At 39.5% G+C, this 23,978-nt stretch overlaps 1 protein-coding gene across 6 annotated transcripts in view; it reads left to right on the top strand.

The window, feature by feature from the left end:
- Window positions 1-802: 802 nt before the first annotated feature.
- METAP1D (methionyl aminopeptidase type 1D, mitochondrial) overlaps window positions 803-23,978 on the top strand; it is a 48,635-nt gene continuing 25,459 nt past the window's right edge. For 4 of the 6 annotated variants that reach the window (XM_030487188.1, XM_030487186.1, XM_030487190.1 and 1 more), the window contains exons 1-2: window positions 803-867; window positions 22,160-22,430. In XM_030487188.1, coding sequence (XP_030343048.1) covers window positions 22,367-22,430 — 64 coding nt within the window. In that variant the 5' untranslated portion in view covers window positions 803-867; window positions 22,160-22,366. The remainder of the gene's footprint in view (window positions 868-22,159; window positions 22,431-23,978) is intronic. The other 2 variants (XM_030487191.1, XM_030487187.1) reach the window with 1 other exon arrangement.

Genomic DNA, 23,978 nt, shown 5'->3' with positions numbered 1-23,978 from the left:
TTTCTTTAAGGCAAGGTGATGCCTGTACTGAAAAAGGTTGGAAAGGTGCTGCTGTGGCTAAAAGTTTTGCTCTTTTAGATCTTTTCTAAATGCATGAAGTCTGACTGTGCAGGTGAAACAATGAGTTTAGGTGGAAAAATATTGGAGTTCAGAGGTTCCAGCTTTAACCTTCAGATTATGCATAGAGCTTCACAACAAATACAACAGCAAACAGTCCATAAAGAGCAGTTCACATTTTCATTCACAAAAGTGCAAAAAAGAGTTTTGGTTTAGGATTTTTTTGTTGTTGTTGTATTTGTAGGGGAAATAAATGGTGAGCTGGCTCCAGCCCTCATGACCTCGCATGGCTGCAACTCCTCTGAGACCGAGTCCCGCTCTGGGAAGCGCTGTCACTGCCATGTCCCTCGCGGGCTGAAGACCGTCTCCCCGCCTGCCGGCCGCGTTACAGACCCGAGCGAGGGATGCGGACCGCATCCGCGGGCACTTCAGCAGCACGCGAGGGGAACGACACCCTGAGCGCCGCCAGTACCGCACCGCTAACGGCAGCCGGAGGCTGTCGCCCGCGCGCCCCGTGTGCCGCGCCCCGCTCAAAGCCCCTCGGCTCCCCGCCGCGGCAGGGCGGGAAGGGGGCGCTCCCGCCCCGCTGCCACAGACGAGGGGTGGCCGGGCCGGACCGGGCCCCGCGCTGCGAGGGCAGCGAGGCAGGGCTGAGAAGAAGCGGCACTCGCCGGTTCGCGGACACCGCCCTCGCCACGCACAGACGCAGCCCCGCGAGGGAACCCGGGGCTCCCGACCGCCGCCACGTGACCCGGCCTCACGTGGGCAAGATGGCGGCGCCCAGAGCTGTCAGCGTGATGAGGGGCGGAGGTGAGTGCGCACCGCTGCTGCCTCCGCGGGGCGGGGGGGGTGTGTGGAGGGGGAGGCGCGGGCCCGGCGCGGCGCTTGGCTTTGCCCTGCCCTCTACTCCCCTGCCCTCCGCCCGCGCTGCCCGCCCGCCGCCGCGGCGCCGCCGTGGAGACGGGGCTTGCTTTGGACCAGAGGAGCGGGCGAGACCGCCGCGCCCGCCGGGGGCAGCGGGAGGTGTCCTGGGGCGGGAGGGGTGTGTGGCCTGGGGAGCCGCAGCTGCGCAGCCTCGGGTTTTATTAGTGCGTATTCGCTTGGCGTTGGGGCCGCTCTGGTCTCCTCAGTGCGCCGGCAGCGGGCCGAGCAGGGCAGCACCTGCTGCCCCGGTGGTGGTGAGGCATGGCCCGAGGCCGCGCAGCGCGGGCAGCCTGCAGGAGGGGTTTGCTCTCGTTCCGCGGCGGTAATTATTGCTCTTGCAACTTAAGTGTTCGACAGGAAAAAGTAGTCGGACGTAAGTACACAAGTTCCTTCTCCCAACCCACTCAACTGCAGAACTTTTTACGTGTTGGCATGTCAGTGTATGGAATGGCATTTCCAGGTGCCGTTATCCCTCAAACTCTGAGGTCCTCCTAAAAGCACCTTTTCTACCACCTAACCGTCTGCAATCTAGTCACTCCTATGTGTCTTATTGACTTAATAATACACCAGAACAGTTGTACAACTTGTTGTACTTGGCTGAAAAATGCATTATCGGTGCAATGTTACTTACCTCAGCCCTTCCCCTCAGAGTTTTATTGTCACATGTTAAATAAGATTGGAAGCCCTTTGGGCCTTGCAATTCTGTGTTTCTTTTTAGTTGCCATTGTAAAATCTTAAACGTGTGAACAGAAGGAAACGCCTCACAATGATCTTGGTGAAAGATGCGTGATTATTTATCTATTTTTTTAAAGACTGTTAAATACTTTGTAGTAATACAGGAAGGAGTGATCCCAGATTAGCTTTAACTTAAACATTAAACTGAATGTTGTGTGTTTTCAGCTAAAGCATAATATTGCAGCTGGCATAACAAAATTTCAGTCTGTTTTTTCATGTTGCTGATTCTGATCTTCTACTGTACTTTTTTTATTCTATCCAACAGTCTTGAAAAAACACTGGGAAATGTGAAGGCCTTTTCTTCATAGTCAGACTTGAATTTTGCAGGGCACAAGTGCCACATTATTTACTTTTTTTCAGTGGTAAAGGCTCATATCCATAAGGAAATTTTAGTTTGACTGGACCCTTGGAATCTGAGCATCAGCCCAGAACTCTGGATAAAGCTGCAACATTTGACCTTCTGAGTCTCCTGTTTGCTTCATTTCTAACAGTTGTCAAAAACCTTCACTCTTTCACGTGTGTGGAATGGAATCATAGAATCATAGAATAGTTAGGGCTGGAAAGGACCTTAAAATCATCGAGTTCCAATCACATTTTTTTGGTATATAATACCATACAAATAATTACTTTTTTGTTTGAATCTCAAATGAATCACAATTTAGTGTGCAGCTTCATACTATTCTTCATTATTTGCTTCAGCAGTTGTGTGTCTGCAACCTTTTTCTTCTGGATGTTGTTTTGGCCATGCATCCGTTCCCTACCACCACCTAGCCCCACCCACACCTAGAAAACCAGTGTCTGTCAACCAGACAAAAGAACCAAGCCGTTTAAATTTGGTAAGCCTTCATACCTTCCCTTCAGGCATCAAACCTCGTTCAGCTCCCCTAGTGGATATGCATTTCCAGAAGTTGAAAAAGCAAAACTCATGGTTCAGACAAGACTGATTAAACTAAATCAAATTTTCGCTGAATTGGACAGTTCAGTATAATTTAATTTGCAAATACTGAAAGAAGTAATTTAAATTAGATTTCTGTTCACCTAAGGGGATCTGTTCTACCTAAAGTGAATGAAAATGACTTTTTTATAGCCTCTTTTGTGGTATTTTTTTCATATTTCTCATGTTTTGTTTTTATAAGTCAGGAAAGGAAAGCTTGCTTTGTTATGGAGCTGTTCCTAGATAAGTGTGTTTGAACAGCAGAGATCTTGGAAGTTTGCGTACTCAAATACATCCTCTACATATCAGAAGGACTTAGGCTAGCCTAAAAAATCTTTATTATATTTGAAAAAGAAAATAAGCTTAATTAAAAATTGTAGGAAGCTAAAAAGACAGTTTGTGCCATTTCGGTACATGTATCAGGAATTTATTTGAATAGTGGTCTGCTTTGCTAGTGTCAGAATTGCAACGTTGTCAACCCATGGTGAAGGTACACAGCTTTGTAAGAGTGTGAGTGGTTTGCATAAACCTTTATGAAACTCTGTATGCTCAACCACTGCATTTCAGAGTGGCCTTGCAGAGGGTTGAACTGCACTTTGGCTGCCATCCTTTCTTGAAGAGTGTTTGAAAGAGTTGTAAAGGTGGTGCGCGGAAGTGTGAATTGCATTCACCCTTCTGTAAAAGAAAACTAAGAAACACCCAGAACATGGACACATTGCATCGATGTGTCATGTCACAGTGTGTCATGTCACAGTTTGTACTTAGAAATAGTAGGGATTATATGGTGATTCATTGGCTTGTAAATGGTGTAATTACATATTATGACAGGTATTACAATAATTGCATCTGTGATACGTCATTGGTTATAAAATAAAGTAGAGGGTATCAAAGAACTGCATGTCTATAAATGCAACTTAGATGGTTTAAGGCATGGTAGTCTCTTACTGATTTATTCATTTTAGGCAGGTAAATTACCGTGGAGTAGAAGCCCCTAATTTCTTGTAATGAAGTTTCAGGGCTTTGAGCCAGAGGAAAGACATCTCCTGTAAAATGAGTTAGTTACTTTGTTAAATACTGATATAACTGATTTCCGATCTTGCTTACCTATCTCTAACAATGAATAAGTATTCTGTAATAATCTATCTGACCTGTTATTGGCCAGACTTTTAAGTCACTGTAGACTGACAGCATGTGATACAGCTCTTAAATATTCAGTCTGTGTTCCCAGACTGTTTCTTTGCTTGTACCACTGCCTTGTTAAGCCCCTTGCAGAACTGGGAATTCGTACACAGGGTCCTAAACGGGTACCGGTAAACCTGGAAACTTGCTCTCAGGTAGAAGCTATAGCTGTCTCCAACACCATAGTATGTAAGATGTTGTGAGCTACTTCTCTTCTGTGGATGCAGAGCCTTTTGGGAATGAATGTTTTCAACGTTTTTCTGAGTATGTTATTCTTTCCCCCTCAATAAAATGAAGAGAAGAGACATAAATATGTTTTTAAACCTTTTAAAGAAAAAAAGCAGGGGCACATTGCCAGAGTTTCATTTTGTTGCAGTAGAGCTTCAAAACCTCACAATTCCAAGTTTGCCTGGAAGTGCTGAATTTCATTAAAATCAGTCTCTTTAATTTTTATTAATTTTTTAAATTAAAATAAATTCTTATTTGGGCCATGTACATCACAAATTTGGTCAGTGTCTCATCAGTAATGCATGGTTACGTGTTGTCTATACTTCACAGTCTCAGCAAAATTGGATATTTCAAAGGAATAATAAACTCTTCTCCAGCAGGGTATTTGTATGATAATCATCAAACTATTCTGAAGCATTACAGAAGTTGGAAATAGTAGTTTGGACCCTGCAGAGAGTGGACTAATAGCTGAAGGAATAGCAAGTGACTGAGGCAATATGAAGTGATTTGGTTTACATCCTTTAGATAGAGTGAGAATATATTATTTTATGTTGTGTTTTTCTTTGTGGTCAGACATGGCTTTGCCATTTAGGGTGGTAAAACTGGTAGCCAACTTTTAAATTACCATATTGTGCTGAACTCTCACGTTAGTGTACAGAAACGTGTTATGGAGTCTCCAGCTGGGAGGTGGTTAAATAATAAGTAAAGTGCCTGCTGTAAATCTCTTCAAATCTCAACTTGGCCTTTTGATTTCCAGAAACATGGTCAAGATCAAAACAGTTACCTTACTGAATAATATCTAGCCAAAACCATTGCAGTTTCCACCAAGTCATCTTCTGCAAGGGAAGAAGGCCATCTTAATTCTCTGGAATCTTTATTTGCAGCAGTTTCTGATATCCTGTTGCTGTTGCTAACTCACTTCTTCTGTAGGCAGGAACCTGGACTTGCTGACATGTCACCTCCTCACCCACACAGTCTACTACAGGGAATCTGGCATCTTTCTGAATAGTTAGCAGAATCAGTGTCACAAATGAGTCGAGGCATCTTTCCTCCAGTGTGCTTACTTTCCTTTCTTTTTGTTTTTTACTTTTGTGCATGAAATACTTATTCATTATTCCAGAATTCATCAAACGCCTGTGGTCTACTTTGTTTCATGAACAGAGCTGAGGGTGCCTACTGGTCCTTGTGGAAGAAGGGGACATCCCTGTGAAAAATAATGTACTAAATTGTATTTTACGGACATGTAATTTCCATTACCTTAATCGTAATTTGCAGGTGATCTTTATCATTGTAAGTATTTAGCCAGTTTGTGCATTCTGTCAAAACAGGAACCTGGGTTTTTTTCACTCCTGCATTGGAATTGGAGTTGATATGAAACATTCAACCCAACTTGAGAAATTGAGTGAATTTGGGTAGAAGATGGAGCATTAGTGACTGTCTAATACAAGAGTCCTGTCTCTTGGGTCATCCATAAAAACTTTACTGAAGCTTTTACTAAGCAGTATTTCTGACACATACTTGCATTTTGTAAGTCTGCAGCCCTTGTCTCATGAAATGCAAACTTTTAAAAACCTTTAAGAGGGTGTGAACAAAGGACTTAAAATATGGTAGATTTTTTGCTGGAATCAAAGCATACATGCCAGATTTTTTAACAGATTGATTCATGCTGCTGAATCAATCTGTTTCCACCTTTTTGATGATGCATTTTGAATGAGGAGTTACATTTATTTTTAAAAAAGTATTGTTAATAAGTTAAATACCCTTTGCTAAGTGTATTTAACCAGAAACTTCAACATATATGAGATTATTCTCAAGTTACAAATTAATCATAAAAATCTTCTTAGCACTATTAATATTCAAATGCTAAAACTCTCTCTTCATATCTTCATCACCATTAAAAAGAAACTTAGACACATACAACTGGAAAAAAAAAAAAAAATCCTCACTTATGGTAACTTCCAATGCTTTTAAGCTAATGTTTTTTAAAAAATTAACCATAGCATATACAGGTAACAGTTTTGGGGAGACCTGACTAAGCATTTCCTGGTATTCTAGACTGAGAATAAAATACGTCCTGTAATCCTGAGGTTTTTTGGCAGATGAGAAAAAGTGATTGAAAACTTTTATGAGAGAGTTTTCAAGATCAAGTGATGCTTGGCTGCACTGTGCAATATATGAGCAATTAGCTGGAAGAAAATATTAATTCATATTTTCCATTAATTTGTAGACAGACTCATGTCTCCAGAATTTAACATTAGCATTATCAGCTGCAAGTGGTGCATGGTGGAAGTTCAAACCATTTGATTGTAGTACACTTTTAACATTTTTCAAATTATCCTAAGGTAGTTTTATCCCTGTCTTGAAAATAATCAGGCAGACAAGGAATTATTCCCATTTCAACAGTGCACCAGTGAGTAATTCTGTGGGAGACATGCACTTTCATGGTTTGAGGCACGAGAGAAAAAGTATTCCCTTTTCAATAAAGTGTTTAATTGTTCTCTTCTTTTAGTTGAGAGGTAATGTATTGTTGGCAGCACACAGTGCCTTTGTTCTGACAAGATCTATCACTTCTGTCTGTGGGTGGATTTGTAGGGTGTGGTTTCTCCCTGAGCTTAGATTTCTCAATCAGCATTAGCTAAGATTGCCTGTAAACGAAGGAAAGTCATTAACAGATGTCCAGCCATGGTCTGAATTGGATCAACTTGTTGAATCTACCTGAAAACCAGCCACCATGGTGGAGGCTGTGTTTAGGTCATCAGCTCCCTGTTTCGATTTGATGGAGAGGGGAGGGTGGCTTATAAAGCAGCAGCGTTTTCATGTGTGGTTACATTTGAGTGATTGTATAAGTGACATAAGGCATTACCTGAGTGTTCTTTATTATTTGCTAGCTGCTGAAACTCAGCGTTTTCTGCCACATCAACAGCTTTACTGACCCACACCTACTCGGGTGGCCATTTGTTCCAGTCCGTGAGCAAGGAGTATTCCGTGTTTGCATTCACAACTTCTGTGTTGCCTGCCAGAGGTTGTTGGCCTCATCTGGTGGTTCCTTACTTGGCTTCAGGTATAGAAGCAAAGGCTCAACATAATACCATGCAATAGGGTGGAAAGTCGGAAGCAGAAAATCACATCTGTGATTTTAATTCCAAGGGTGTGGTTCAGTGCTGGCTTTGGGCAGAACGAAAGGCAAACTTTGTCTCTTACTGAAGGGATAGGTCTCTTCAGGCTCACAAACACAGTGTATACCAACATGCAAATCTTAGTGTTGCTCTGCAAAAAATCAAATGATTGATTTAACCTCTTCTATACTTGTACAGCAAATCAGTAAAATAATACCAATTCACAGGGATTAAATTAAAGGAAAAAAAAAAAAAAGTGCAGGATCTTAAAATCTGCACAAGACCATGACCCTGTCGAGCCTGTGTACAGGATCGAACTGCAAGTGAAGTCTCTGGATTCTTGGTCTTTGCATGTTCTATTACTTAAAACATCAGGGATAGTGGTAGAGTATATCATAGGTCTCTGGTGGTCTTTAAGCTTGTTTACTGTAGTATATAGCATTTGAAGAGAAAGAATGGAAAGTTGAATCATCCTTAAATAAATTCTGGACCTCAGATTGTGAACTATATTGTATTTTAGAGCAGATAGCTCCATTATCCAAAATCACAGGATCAGATGCCTTATGAGCATATAGTATATCATTTTTTGCCCCTGAGAGCTTGCAGCACAGATAGCTGTGGCAGACAAAAGGGACTGTAATCGTGAGCATGAGCTGATGGATGGAGAAACTGTAGTGCCGACAGAGTAATTTGTGGAGGGTCTCATGGCAGCAGGATGAAACGGGGCCTGCAGCTGCCCTAATGCCTGCTGCTTCTAAGCTACTAGGCTAACACAGTTTAACAATGGTCATATGTGAAGTGGCTTTCTAGATTTAGATACTGTATTCCTTTTACTCAAGCTTTTGCATTGAATTATCCAACTTAGACCAGAAGTTGGATTTGAGGTGTACATAAAAACAATGCATTACATGTCTGTAGAGTTTGGGAATTGTGTGTTGTGGGTGTTCTCTATCTGTTCTAGAGAAACCAAACTGAAGTTTGGCAAGTCTCGCATGCAAGTCTGGCATACTTCCTGTCATTTCTTGTGTGTTTTTCTACATATAGCTAGAGTTGGAGGGTAAGGTTGAAGCTACCAAGAAAGTATTTCTATTGTGTCATGGTATTTTCTTCTTCTATTCTGAAGGCATGTGGGTTTCTGCTGAAGTAACCTGGAAGACAAGCTTATGGTTTTGAACCTGTTCTGGAGCTAAAGCTGCAGCAGAAGTCTGTCTCATGAAATCGAAGTTGGTTTTCCTTTCCATGATATGCAGACATAGTAAACACAGTATTCTGGTTGTGACAGATGTGAATCGTGAGGAAGTTTAAGAGAAACCTTAGGAGTTTTTGAGCATTCTTCAGTGACAGTTCTGCTCACCCACTGCAAACTATGATTGCAAAGTAGTGCTTGGTCATGTATGCAGTCTTTAAAAGGCCTTTATTGTGCTAAAACCACCTGTAGAACCCCAAGTTAGAATTATCTTCTCCATTCAGGATTGTATAATTTTCCTTTTTTTTTTTTTTTCATTCCTCTTTCCTTCTCCCTCACTCCCAAATGAGCACATTCCTATAGCACTTGAAATGCACATCTGGCAAGAGAGATTTGCTGCCTTTTCTCTTTGACAGTTTGATGTGATGATATGCCAACCCTGGATAGCTTGCAGTGCTTCTAGACACCACATCCCAGTGCTGTTGATATAGCAATATTTATTAGCATTAAAATTTAATTTGAAAATATTTTTAAGTAATGAAGCAGGAAAGGAGTGGGTTACAAAGCAGTTGCTTTTATTTATTTATTTTTTTTTTGGTGTTGTGCGTGTTCGAGCCATGTGCATTTGTCACAGTGGTCTCTTTCTGAAGTATTTCTATTTAAAATCAGTGTTTGTTAAAATATCCTTGTGCCTCTGGTCTAACTGTCATATTATAGATGTGAAAAAGCAAGAGAACATATGCAAGGAGCGGTCTGTATGTTGTACGCTCTCTGCCTTACAGTTACTGCATCCTGGAGACAGAGTCTGTGTGGCTACAGCAGTGTTTTAATTTCATGTTTTAGTTTTCAGTTACACATTTCTGGAGTCTCCCTGACCACTGCTGTTACCTGATGGCGCCTATATTTCATCAAGTTTAGACAAGCAGTCTACCTGGACTTAGGCCCAGAGAAGCTGCTGTAACTGATGAACATGATCCTCCCTGCCCAGGAATCCAAGACCTGTAGTACCACAGTTCCCAAGGGAACTGAAAGAAAACTGTGTTCAGGCCTTGCCTCCTGCGTTCTGCATTATCTTTGTTGTTTTTTCTATACTATTGCCTTGTACTGATGGGTAGGGTACCTCACCACAAGTAAAATGCAGTATTAGTTTGATGATAATTAGGATAAAAGATTCTTTTTATCCTAGACTGAAAACAGAAGCAGTGACAAGCAAGAGCACAGGTAGCAACAGAAGTTACTATGACATCTCTTGATTACTGCTTACAAATAGAGTGACAAGTTATTAAACAAAATAGCAAAAAATGTTGCAGCACTAGTGTTATATTGGTGGGGTTTTTTATTACTTGTCATTTTCGTGCTTCCAGAGTTTAGTGGATACAGTTGCATATTTAAATTTTGTTCTTGCATGGTTCCCTTTAATCTGTTTCATTCTGTTGGGAAAGCTGCACTATATAAACATTGTCTATTATTTTAGCTGCAGAATATTATCAGGTGGATTTTTATCTGTTTTTAATTTTAAAAATGATTTTAGAATTTTCTTATTATTGCAGAGTGAATGTTTGTGTCCAATGTAATTAAATTTAATGGCATTTCCTGTATGTTTTAGTTTGCTCTCGTATGCCTTTATTTTCATCAGGAGTTGTAAATTTGACTTTTTTGTTTTTAAAAGCATTGAGTTGGCAGTCAGACCCGATTCCACTTTAAAGCATTGAAATCATAATCTTAAAATTCTTGTAAATGTGGGGAACATGTAGTTTCTGCCTAATGCTCAAGAGCTCTTTCTTCATGTTGTTTTGGTTTGTGTTACATAGTTTTTTTCCTTTTGCAAACTTAAAAAAATGAAGGTGGAGAAGAGTAATTAAAAGCTGCTTCTTCCTTCCTATTGCAGCTTTTATGTCCAGGTCAACTGGAGAGGCAAGCGGAACATGTTAGTTACTCTTTATAGCTGCATAGATCTTTGCTGTTCTTCATTTATCTTTTACTGCTCATGTTTACCTAACTAACATGTTATACCATTACTTGTAGAGAGACTTTTTTCCTTGCTTCCTTAAGAAAATATGAGGAAAAATTTGCCTTCAACTATTGTTGGTTTTGCTGTTATTGTAACAGTTTGTCTGACTTAGCTCATGTTTAGAAAAATAAATGTTTACCCTGGAAGGATCTACGGTGGCTGGAGAACTTGTAAAGCTGTAGATTCATAATGTGAAGACTGAACAGATAAGGGTGCTCAGATTTACTTATTTAAATCTAGTGACTAATAAACGTATGAAATAAAGATGTCATTGCTAAAAATTGATTATTCTTTTTCATCTTATAAGGGAATATAAGGTCTGCTGTAGCACAGTGCAGGTATTGTATTGTTCACCTCTTTCAGGCTTCTTGTCTGCTCCAGGTTTGACAATCCTAGTATTTCTGAGTAAGTGTGGGGGATTTTTTTGTTTGTTTGCTTGTTTGTTTGTTTGTTAGGAGAAAAAAAAAAAGGGCATGAGAGAGAATCTTGTCAGATCTTTTTAGGCCTCAAAAAGGTAAAAGTACAATCATGTGGTACAATCACATTAAGATTTTTTTTCCAGCCACTAGCAAGGGAGAGTTACTGCTCTCGCTAGACGAAGTTCATTCCAAGCTTTTGATTGTTAGAGAATGCCTGAGGAGTGAAGCTGAAGTTGTTTGTTTGCATCATGGCAGTACTCACAGGCATCAGGTTTCTGTTGTCTGAAATGTAGAAGTCTCCTGCCCTGGACACTGTACAGAAGTTTGCAAAATAAGTAAGGGAGAGAGGCTTTTGCCAGCACACAGGCTTTCTCAGCTCACTGCTCAGCCTCAAATCAGTTTCCTACACAGTCTTACGGTAGTGTCTTGTGGACTTCCCACTTCCTGGGGTTGGTGGTCCTGGTGGGAGCTGTCCTTGAGAGCTCACCTGCTTCAGAAATGGGAGCCTCTCCTGCTAGTCTGCTGTGGTCCTTCTTGCAGTAAAAGTTGTACAGCTGTGTGGCTGAAGAGAAGGCATGATATCAACCCAGAATGGGGCTCAGGTCCCTCATGGGACTAGGAGCCGGGAGCTAGGGATTTTGGGGCTGATGATTATGTGTGGACTTGGGTTAAGCCACTGAACATTCTGTGTCTTTCTCCACCTACAATGCAGATATTTATCTACCTTGCAGGTGCGTTGGTTCAGATTAATGAGTTGTTTGTAAAGCACTTCGGGGATGAAAAGCACTATAAAAATGCTAAGTATTATTATGTATGAGCTCTTGAGTGCATAATGGCTGTTTGCCTGACAGTATTTAAAGCAATTTGTTGCACACTAAGTATGAAAGGCGCTGTATGAAGTCAAGTTCTAGTTTCCATTTAAGAAAAGTCGCTCTCATTTTGTGTTCAGCCGTTCAGGTCACACCACTGGTCTTCGGTGTTATCTAGAGTGGAAACAGACAACAAGGTTTTTTAAAAGGAACCATTTCAAATCTTTAAAATTGTGTTGTTATTATAAGGGTTTCTTCTCAATTGATCATTTCTTACCCTTTTTATATGTCTTGGGTTTTGTTTGCCAAATTCCCAGGTCTTCTGCCTTCTTCCATTTTGCCAAATGCTTTTTCTGTCCGTTCTTATGCTTCTGTCTGAACTGCCATAACTTTTCTCTCCCTGATCCTTTTGACTGTCTCTGCAGTTATCACCAAAGCTTCTGTTCTTTGTGCTCCTTCTGCTTGGTGGGTCTTGCCACATTGCCCAGGTTTCCTCAGGCCTTCACCTGCCTGTCCCTTACTTTAGTCATTTCTGCACCCAGGCTTCCCCTGCACTCCTGCCCCAAGGAGTCTCCTGCCCTAGGGTGCTCACTGCCAGTGCTGCAGGATATGGTGCTTTTCTTCAGGTTGCTTCTTCAATAAATGTCAGAGTGAACTGCCTGTCGGGCTGGCAAAAACATCCACAAAAACAGCAACACTGCTCTGTGTTTGAGAGCAGACAGCCCTGTCGGTGACCTGTTGGTTCACTGATTTTCAAGCTGTTTGAGCATGGGTTTTTCTAAGCATTCTCCAGTGGCAACGTGGACTCCCATATAAGGAGCTTAAACAAATTGATAATGAACTTGCTTTCTAAAAAAAAAAATATATCTTTTCACAGTCTTTGGATGTGGCCATCAAATTCTCAGGTTTCTTGAAATTACAAGTTGAAACAACTGCATGTTGTTCATTATTTCCAACCCTAACCATTCTGTGATTCTATGTATCAGCACCATATAGTCTGTCCAGCTTGGATAATAAAATACTTTGGCCCCAAGTATTGTGGTCTATGGCATCAGGTTACAAGATGTGAAAGAAAGAAGCGCCCCATCTTAAGTAGATTCACACTCATATATAATTAATTTAGTGTAGTTCCTTTCACTTTATAAGGTATGTCACATAATCAAATAGTTCATGTTTTAATTGTAGGAGTAAAATGTGAGAGAGTAGGTGTGAAAATTCATATTCCACAGAGTAAGGTCTTGTAGTTTATCATACGCAGTTCAGGCAGGAAAATAGAGTATGTGGCTATGTTTGGTATGATAAGAAGTGTCAGAATTCTCTATTTTGTTTTAGTTATTTCATTATCTTGCGATGTTTTTAAAAGGATCTTGGAGAAATTATTAAAGATAATATTTACAAGTTCATTGGCAGAGGGCATTATCTGTATGATAACTGGCTGTTCCTTGGAAGTAGTTACTACATATGTCCCTGGACAAGGGAAGCTGGAATTTTTTTCATTTTTTTTAATTTTTTTTATTTTAATTCCTTTAAGATCGTTCATATTAAAAACATTTGAGTGGAAAACAATCTGGAAATTTTTTATGACATAGAAATGAAGTGTGGAAGGTTTGTTTATTTCGTTAAATGACTTATTCCCTGGGGAGTTCTTATTTTAGAGCCTTAGTAGATGTTTTTCCCGTTACTTAATTTCTGAACAAAGCGGAAAATGTTGGAAACCAAGTGTTCAACAAACTGCCCTGCTGCATGGAAGCCTTAGAAAAGGGGAATAAAGGGCTCTTCAGAGCTCCTCAGAGGTCTTTTGGCAGGCGTACTTTGTAGCATGCAGCCTGAGAAAACTTTCATGAGTGTTTTTGAAAGTCGCACTGTTCTCTTTCAAGTTCAGATGATAAATAACCAGCCACTCTAACCAGCTGTATAGTCTCCAACTTTCACACTTTAAAGATGTTTGTTTTCAGGTATTCATGGTTAAAATGCTTGTTTAAAGCTATGTTTCAGTTTTAGATCAAGCTCATTTTGAACCATGAAGGACTGTTGCAGTAATGAACACGATCTAAATTTATACATTAATACTTGTGGCATATCAGATGTTCTTTAAAGGAACATATACACTTAGATTATCTGTTTTCATGTTTAGTTGTGCATAAACTTAAATTAGGTCTTACCTTATGTATTTTTTAAATTATGAAAGTCAACAGGGGTGGCATAACATTGAAAGAAAATGGCAAAGAAATAGTTTGTTTCTCACATAAATTCCAGCTGTTCAGTCTCAGATTTTCTCATAGACACACGTGAAGATAAGAGTTGGAAAAAAGCAACAGTGAGCTCCCAACCTCTTTCCACAAGTCATAAAAATGAGGTGCCTTATGTGATAAATGCTGCAGTCACTGCAGATCTGCTTGTATGCTGCTTGGATTGGTAGCTCTTGAATGTGCTTGTAAACTCATCTGGAGTTGTTGAGTTGAGGTCATTCTCTGCTGGGCAAAGTGGGTAGTCATCTTGCAAAGATAACCTGGTTTGACACTGTGTTGCCCACAGTGGTTTGTGCAGGCCTGAGAATCAAGTCACGCTGTTGCATCATGGTAGGCAGTGATAAGGCTTAATTTCATTGACATGTGCTATCTGAACTAGCACCTGTGAGGTGACTGGGAAGGTCTCACCTCCGCGACCTCTTTCTCGTTGTTCTGCACTGATTATTATTAACATACTTCTTATGGCTTATGACAGAGACCTAAAGGAAATGGGTGTTCTTTAAAGAAATAAATAGTGTGACTCATCTGGGTTTATGAAGATTTATTCATGCTCTGGCATACCCTACTAATTCAGCAGAATCTCCGCTCATGAGAAGAGTTGTCTTCTGGGAAAGCTTAAATTGGTTCCTCATAAGGGTCAGGTTGTACCAGCAAGAATTGTTTGGTGCTATAGCTCTGTCTCAGTGGTTTTCTGAGTAGTATTGTTATGTTGTCTAACAGTTCTGGGTTGTAGAGTACTCTCCTTAACTAATACACATTTTCTGGGAAAACTTTAATTGCAGAGCAACCCAAAGAATAAAGGAGAAATGTCTGTTTCTAAAACCAGCTTGATAAAGACAGTTTGCTTTTGTTCATTTGGGGTCTGTTTTGTCCTAATAACTCCTTTGTAAAACTGTTTCACAGAATTTGGTATAGAATAAGGTAGGTGGTAGACAAACTTTGGCAGTTTTCGGTGCAAGTATCCTCAGCTGTGGAACCAGCGGGAGGTTGCAAATGGGTTTGTGGAAGGTTGGCAGCTGTAAGCTCGGCCAGTCAAAAATAATCTGCTGGTGTGGCTGAGGTAGAAGCACTGTTTTTTTCCTGTCCCCTCTGGTGTGAGAAGTGGTGATGATGGACTGCCAACCACTGCACCATGGGCAGGCACGGCAGAGGCATGGGCACATTGCTTCTGCTGACGGTGCCGTTGCAAGGGGAGCAGCCACATTGGAATCAACTTTGCCATAGCTGTTTGCTCAGTGAATGCGAACTGAGAGTCCCAATGTTTATAAAGTTGTGGCCAGGGCCATAAAATTTAAATTCACAGTCACATCACTTTGCAGTAGGCCATGTGGATGGATTGAAATGGGCTTCACATTTTCCATAATCCCTCAATATGTGCCTGTATCTTGTGTGACACATGGAAAGCTATGCACCCTTTTTTTCCTGTCGTGTTAAATTTTACTTAGAGGTAATAAATGCTCTTTTTTTGTATCAAATTGAATGGGAAGCCTTTGCAAAATTTTTTTTCTTTTTACTAATTTTGATTTTGTGTCATTTCTGCCTCCAAAGCTGTTTCTATGTAACAAAAGCCCCAAATAAATAAATACATAAGTGAACTGTGTTCTGATTGAAACTTTTTCTCACTTGCAAGCACCTGGCTCCTGTCAGAGAAACTGGGAGATACAGCTGTGGGCTCAGGTTGCTGCCCATGCCGGCCTGTTTCTCCACTGCACAATACTATACAAATCTATATATTTAAAGCACAAACCTGTAACAACAACAGCAAAAAAAGAGAGTTGAGGTGGACGTTTGACAGATCATGCAGGACCATCAAAAATCACGCAGTTGAGTTTGCAAATTAGTAATTAGTTAAGTGGGATGTCCCATGGAGAATTTCATGGATTATTGCCCAGCTTTGCAGACAAGGTAGCTAAGCATGCTCTGAAGAAATGCCTGTCATATTTAGGTGGCAAGTTAGATTATCTTCATCTTTTTGAAAGCAAAACATTTTTTGCTTCTTATAGATTTACTATCCATGCAGAAAAGAGCTGTGTGAACTCTTTTTAGTCTAGAAAAAGGAGTTGGAGACCTAATTTCTTGTGAAGACCCTTTGCTTTATCTATTTTAGAAAATCAGATGGAGGAGTAGTTTGATAAAACTGTACAAAGTGAGTGAACAGGCTGGTGAAGATGGTTTAGAAATGAAGTATTCTATCTTTTTAAGTTGGCCTGTATGGGGAGTGGTTGTCATGGGCCTTGCTGTACCTGTCCTTGGAGCACCGTATGCAGTAGGGAGGTGTTACCTGGGTGAGTGATACCTGCAAGGTGTGCATCAGGAGAAGTGACTGGGAGCAAGGTCAAGACTTGGTACTGCCTGCAAAGGTCAAGACCTGCAAAGTCAAGAATGGTACTGCCTAAAGTACAACTAGATGTTTGATCCTCTCTCTAGGAGTTAAGCAGCTGCTGTAATTTGTGATTTATTGTCTTTGTTTCAACAAGATGAGTGCTGCTTGAGGTTCCTCCAGGAAATCTCCCACAGCAGTAGCTGGGGTGTTGACCATGGGATATCAGGCAGTGGAGAAACCCAGAGGTCCTTCCTTACCACTCAGGGCTCCCAGCTAGCTCTTGGGATTCAAATGTGACGTTTTCTCACTGGAAGGCAAAGGGCCAGATGGGCAGGGCTGGAGCCAGTCCAAAGTTGTGCTTTAGAAACTTGCAGATGTTGAATGTCAGTTGTCTTAACTCCTTATAATGTGCATTTGATGGGACAGGGTGCAGGGGAAATGTATGTGCCAGATATTGACCTGCATGTGGGTTGTCACACCATGAAATACGCTGACCTCTCTTCCGTGTTCCCAACACCTAGAAAAGGTCATGGCGAAGACTTTACCTTAGTTATCATAGTGGTAGTTATTGTTCAATTTACTGTAAATCAGCCACCAGGTCAGTGCCCACTGATGCCTTAGCTCTTTGCACTGCACAGTTACTGCCTCCAGTTGAGGTGTCTGCTATACCCAGGTGTTTATTAGGTACAAACACTTGTCCAGGGCATGAGTGTTGCAAATGAAGTCTTCTGATGTCGGAATAGTTGGAAACCTCCTACTTTGCCATATGTTGATGAGTTTACTTTAAAAGCTGAAGCTTAGTCCCTGCCCTCCTTCATACTTATGTCTGTGGATTGGAAGAGGAAGCATGGTGAAGGCCTTGCAAGAAAGCCTGTGGCCAGTGCCCACGCCATGTTTTTAGATTTCATATCTCAAAATCAGTAATTTGGGATAGTGTTGGCAAGTGAGTGGCCTGTATAGCTAACAGAGAAGAGATGTTATGTATGCTGTATTACTGACACTTACTTACCAAATAACAGCTACTTTCAGTGGTAACCAAAACCAGTTTCAAGGCTTTAACTTTGTTAGTGGAGAATAAACTGAAATATCGATGGCTGTGCTGATATCAGTGTGTCTATATAAGAATGGATTCAGAGAGCAGACACTGGTAAAGCTTAACCATCCATCGCTGGCTGTCCAGCCATGATAAGGGAGGAAGTGAAGAGTCCCATTACCCACCTGCCTGTTGCCTCATAGCCCGTGCATCCTGTCCCCAAGAAGCTTGGACTTTTCCTGCATTGTCCAGCAGGATCTGCCCAATGGTATGAACCGTGGCGTGGGGTTTCCCAGGCAAGCTCTGCCAGCCCTGTTACACTGTAATGTAATTAAACATGCAATCTCTGCCTTTGTAGAGATTGTGTGCCATGGCAGAACTCTTGTGTTTCAGACAATCTTGATTGCCTTGTTGTTTTTTTAACCCTAATGATATATTTATTGTATAAATGAGTCTGAATGTTTGGTACTTGATCATCCTGTTACTTTCTGCCTGTTTTGTACTTATGTTCTTTCCTTTTAGCATTTATTAGGACAGCTTCCCTTTCCGCAGAAGTGCTACATTATTTATAAATTGCCATTTTATTTGCAATATAGCATGTATGAAATGGGCCGTAGATGATGGCTGCATGGCTTGAGAATAGAGCCCTTAATTTTGATGTGTTTTATAAACAGTTGGCAATAAATGGCCTGATCCTGTGTCCTTTGACTTCAGTGGGAGTTTTCCAACAAGCGTATTTACGCAAGAGCAACCCGTCTGCCAGCACAGTGTCAGCGGGCAGCATGCCTTTGCATTCAGCACAGTTGCATGTCCCCGTGCCAAGAACGAATTTTGCCGATTCAAATTTGCTCAGTTTGTCAACACACAGCTTCCATTGAACTTTGCAGGACAAGAATCATTCTTGGCACGGGGCCGAAGGCAGCCCAGGGCGTGCTGCCCACTGCCAGCACCAGTGAGAGGAGCAGCGCCCAGCCTCAGTTTGCGAGGGTCCCATCTCCTGTAACATGTGTTTGCTGTTGTTTAACCAGTAGGAAGAGTCAATGATAAAAAGAGATTTCCTAGGTTAGTTTTCAAGACTTGGGTTTGGTTTCTTTTTTTTTTTGTGGCTGTCTGTATGATTAATGTGAATAGGAAAATACTGTTGACCCATTTAAATCATGTTAGACAACATCCATTGCTCATCTGCATAATGAAATACACACTGAACATTACAGCCTAAGTATAAGAGCCAGTGAACTACAAAAATAATATTTTACTCATTTAGATTATGAAGTAAAATATAGGACATTAGTACTAATCATAGTATTAAATTTCAAGCCATGCAAATTGTAATTGTCAGTGAAAAAGAACTATAAGTTGGAAAGGCTATTAACATTTCAGCTTTAACAGTTAATTTGAGTAATTTTTTTTGCTAGTGTGCAGCTTAGAAAAGTCTATATGCAAAGCAGTTAATAGTAAGTGCGGGAGTGTTTGTTTTACCTCATTATTTAATTTCAATCATTAAAGAAATGTTAGAAATATTAATTTGCAGTATCAAAAAGTATTAATTTATATTACAAAGTATAAATTGTAATTTTACTTGGATAAAATAAAATTTAAAAGGCAAATTATTAGTAACCGAGAGATTAAATCATTGTAAGCATTTAAGTACCAAAGCAAAAACTGAAACCTTTGAAAATATTGATTTTGTCAAATAGAAACATCATTTTCAACATTTTAAACTAAGCACAAATTTTAAAGTACTGAATTTAGGCTGTCAGGTTTCTATGGTTACCTACCTTTCCAGCAGTTTGGTGAGATGTGTAAATAGGCCTATGAGTCACTTGTAATTATTTGGTTTTGTTTGTTATAGTTGTAATTCTGTGTTCAGTTTGAATCTAATATAGTTCACACCACATGCTTTGGTTTATGTATATTTTAGTCCATATGATTGACAGTGATTGAGCATTTCTTATGGAGTGCTTGGGTTTTTTTGTCATAAGTGATGTATGTTGGTATTTCTGAAAATGTAAACAACTTCTTCCTGTATCACTGTTTGATAAACAGGGACTTTTGTGATAAGAAAGAGGTCTTTGTAAATGTTAAGCAAGGAGATAAGTTAAACGTATTTAAAAAAAAAAGTAAACCAGCTCCTAAACATTATACCATACTCTTCCAAATTCAGTCCATACTCCTATCATTATAATTCATTCAGTGACCCAAATGCCACATTTTTATGAATAAGCTTCCAAGTTACACATTAATAGCACATACTAATTGCTGACAGGTTTAAAAATAGATGTTTTAATCATGATGCTAAAAGTTATCCACAGCCAGCTCTTGATTGGAACATCTTCCTTGTGCACAGCATCTTTGGGGGTGGGGGGGAAAGAGCTTATTTCCACCACCATCACGACAGTAGTTTAGTAGAAACAGCTGTAAACTCTTACACCTCTCTGCTCATGTATTTCGAACTCCGGGTTATAGGATGAATTCCCCAAGGTTATACTCTTCACTCTAGCAAAGTACTTGTTTTCTCAGTAAAGACTCACTGTCCTAATGTAACTTGTGTTTTCATGTGAAAACAGGACAATATGAGTAATTAACATTTAGTACAAGGCAAGAAACACCGTTAGCTGTAATTTTTACCAGATGAATAGTAATGTAACCTTATTCTATTAAGGTATTTATCACAAAATTGCTAGCAGCATACACTTTGTTAGTAGGATTATTATTATTTTTGAGAGAAGACTGGCTTACCATTCAGAAATCATCTTGTATCCTTACACATTCAGCTGCAGGTATGTTGAAAATAATTATTGCAATGGGTCTTATGTTCTGTGTGGGGAAAAGACTCCTGACTGCCCATTCTCTTCCTGTGTCTCAAGCTATGCAAAAATCCTGATACAATGTTTAGGAGCACTCCTAAATTTTCTGAGCAAAAATTACTCTAATTTCAGTAGCTTTGAAAGGGTTTCTGTGGGAAACATTTTTTTGTGGTGATTCAGACATATTTTTTCCATTTCAGATAGAAATTTAGGAGTTTAAAGGATTTATTTTTAACATGTAATACTGTATCAGGCATGTGTATAGGACATAAACATGCCAGTTGAAAAACAGTTGTTTCACAGCACACCTGAAAAGATTTTATCCCAGTAGGATTCAATGAATGTTAGAGCTGTGGGTGGGTGCATATAAACAACAAGACTCAGTATTGTGTGTATGTGTGTAAGAGCTACTTGAATAGCTTATTATTTTAATCTGAAACAACTGCTATTTTTAAAACCGAGTAGCTTGTTCCAACGGTTCTTACTTCTCTACAAGATCAAAATAATTAATACAATAACCAATCTTTCAAGTGAAAGTAATTTCTACAATCTTTTTAAAAACCTCAAGGTAGATAGAAAATGATTGAAAGATATATTTAAATATGCAAACCTGAGCAGATATGTTTCTCGTTTCAATTTATTCGCTTTATGATAAATTAATTTACTCAATATAGGAATGCAGTAATATAAGAGGAATGTTTCTTCTGCTAGTCACACAACTTGAAACTTGCCAGATGCCGTGATCTGGAGCCTAAATTCCCCTGATATTAACTGTACGTGAAACTCTTAATATTGCTTTGTCCAGCTTTTGTACCTGACTTGTTTCATTTTGCTGTGATACTGCTGTAAGCAACACTTTCTTTTTGTTTTCTACTTGTGTTATTCTATCAGAGAGAGAAAATGTAGTAGAAATATACACTAGGATGGAAGGCTCGATTGGAGAACTGCAGTGTCCTGTTCCCAAAGTTAAGCCTGTACCACCCAGTCCCACTTCTGTAATTGGCAATTAATTTTCTTTGGTATATGAGTGAATACAATTTGGATATAATATTTTTTAAATCATGTAATAAAATGGGAAAGTGCTGTTTAATGATACCAGAATTTTACTCAGTCAGTTTCTTAGCCTGCCTTGGTGTGACTCTATGTGTGTGTGTGTGTGTGTGTATATATATACATACACATACACATCTGCTTAACTGGTTGAAGGGGTTTTCAAGGATATAAAATTAATTTCTCCTTTTTTTCTTGTTTGTTAAAGTTGCACTCTTGGTTGCTGCTGATAAAAGCTGGCACTGAGCCGGCTTCCTGAAGGAGCTATGGGGAGGGTCATGGCTTGTCATGACCTGGGCGCTGTTACTTGAATGTTGTTATTATTGGGATGAAGTACCCTTAGGCTGTCATCCTTCCTGTAAATAGAAGAGGTTCTGGTTCTCTGTGGTTTCCCAGTTTACCAACTTGTAGAACAGCTATTTTGTCGGCCCTAAGTTTGACTGAATAATGAATTAGAAGACCGGCACTATTCCAGAAGGCACTGATTCATCATTTTAGTGTGCTGGTCTAGATTAAGGCATAATAATAATAAGTAAAGCCAAACAAGAATGTACTTCCATATATTTTATAAATTTGCGCCCAATTAAAAAACTCATATATATTGGCGTACAGCAAATACAAATTGTCTGGTTCTGCTGTCCATCAAATAAGGTCAAACTGTAATTAACAGGAGCATAACTGGTCCTGAGGGCCAAACTTCGCTTTTTCCATGTCATGGAAGAATCACAGTGGTGTTGGCAGAGGGGCTAGCTACTTCTGCTCCCTTAGAATCAGTGGGTGTTTGGCCATTGGTTTGCTTTATTGCCTCTTGTGAGGGTAATGAGAACAGCAATTCTGTTAATACCTTTATTAACTAAACAACTTTAATTGTTAATTTCAATTATTAAGTAAACCAATGCCAAATTAGAATATAATGTTTGTAAGATACTGGCCCATGTTTCAGTTTGTACAGTCATAAGCATGCTGTTGTTGAGGTTTTTACCAATGTGTTGCTGTTGTAACTGAAGTCGTATCTATCCTGATGAATATTTCATTTCCCCAATCATGTTATTAAAACCAGAGTGTTTTTACCCTTTCATTTCTGTTTTCTCTTTTCCAGTACCATCATGACAGCTGTGGCTGCATCCTGTTTACAAATTGCTGCTAGTCCCTTTTTCAGTAGTCCTTGTGGGTTTTGCTTTCCCCTAATATGGGCAATTACGAGGAAATATTTCTCACGAGCGTGGACTTGCTCTTCTCCTTGTAATGACATAGTCCTGCAATCCAGGAAACAGTGCTGCATGGTGTCCATGTCCACGATTTCCTGATGTGGGAAAAACGTGTAGAAAGCATCTGGAGAGGAGGAGACCCCCTTTACCAGCTTGTTTCCTGTAAGCGAAATTGGAAGACCTTGTCTGTGCAAATAGATTTCAAAATAGAGTCTGCCCTTTGACTGTCTCCATAATTACACAGTGCTCTCTGTATTTTATTTGGCTGCCAGAGCAGTTAACCCCTGGAAGTAAGGGGCTGATGATGGCGTGACCAGCACGGGTATGCAGACATGACCATGTGAATACACTCTTGTTTGGAGAAGCCTGTTGTTAAGACCTCGTTACAATATACTTTTACCAAATTTGAAAATTGTTATGTGTTGGGCTATGTTGATTAAGCTGTGCTATATCCTTAATGTACAGAAAACACGGAGGTATTAGCTGCAAAAAAACGAAAAAAGAAAAGGAAAAAAGTTCTTTCGTGGCTTTGATGTAGTCAACATCTGTCAACAGAATGAATTTGCTTTTGTTTAATTTCAAGGGCTCTTGTCCTTCTACTTTGCCCAATCAGTTTCAACTTCTGCCTCAGGCATTTCCCTATGTTGTTCTTTTTTTTTTTCTTCCCCTCCTTTTTTTCCTTTTTTTTTTTTTTTTAAACGAATGCACAGGTTATTGCTTGTGAAATGTGAGCTGCTTTTTTGCTACACAGGTTACACAGAGTTGGAGAGAACCTTTAATCTTTCCCATCCAATTTCTGAAGCTTGGACGTACCATCGCAACACGGGGATTACAAAGTCAGTGTTTTAAAAGACTGTTAGAATTACAATTACAAGTAATGATCTTTCAAACCACAACCATTATTTTGGATTGGAACATTTCGTAATTAACAGTAAAAAGCTATATATTCTTACCTAGTTGCATTGGTTGGATTCACATACCATTACCCATAGTGATTTTTAATAACTTGCTTTAAACTTTATTCCTTTGAAGTTTCAGCAAAAATAATATTTGCACAAGAAGTGAAATTATGATATAATATTGAAATGACCTGACAAGGCATATTAAAATCTCTAGTGTTTTACTGTCAAATGCATATATGCTAAGAAAATTTCCACAGTCATTCTTTTCAGTAAAAAAAACCCACATATTTTGAAAATAATTATCAGAACAATGCTTTTGATGTTGTTAATTGTTCCTATATACTAAGATGTACTTTATCAAGAGCAAGTTGATTTTATTTCCTAAATGGGTTAGATGTTAATTCTTGTAGTCCTGAATAATTTTGGTACTCTGCTTCTGTTGATACTATGACTAAATAATTTTTTTAAATGTTAATTTTGTTTCTTGGCTCTTTTAAGACGTACCCTTATATTTATTGTAGCTTAGAACTGTCCTTAAGTTTATCCTTTGCTAACATTTTTGTTAATTGCTTGGAAATTTGAACTCTTTCATAAATAAATACTCCAAAAAATGGTTGCTAACAATCACATTTGATGAATCATGCAGATGAGCAGTTTTTTGCATGGCTACCCCACACCTCATTCATTGAAAGCACAGCTGATAAATTGCTGCAAATGTTAAACAAGAAGCATTAGAAAAGGGCTTATGTGAGAGTTCATTTCCAACATCTCCCGTTAAAAATACTTCTTGACCAGAGGAAAATCACAT

The sequence above is a fragment of the Strigops habroptila genome, chromosome 5 (assembly GCF_004027225.2).
Source record: "Strigops habroptila isolate Jane chromosome 5, bStrHab1.2.pri, whole genome shotgun sequence".
Taxonomy (NCBI): Eukaryota; Metazoa; Chordata; class Aves; order Psittaciformes; family Psittacidae; genus Strigops; species Strigops habroptila.
This window is presented reverse-complemented; position numbering and strand designations above follow the sequence as displayed.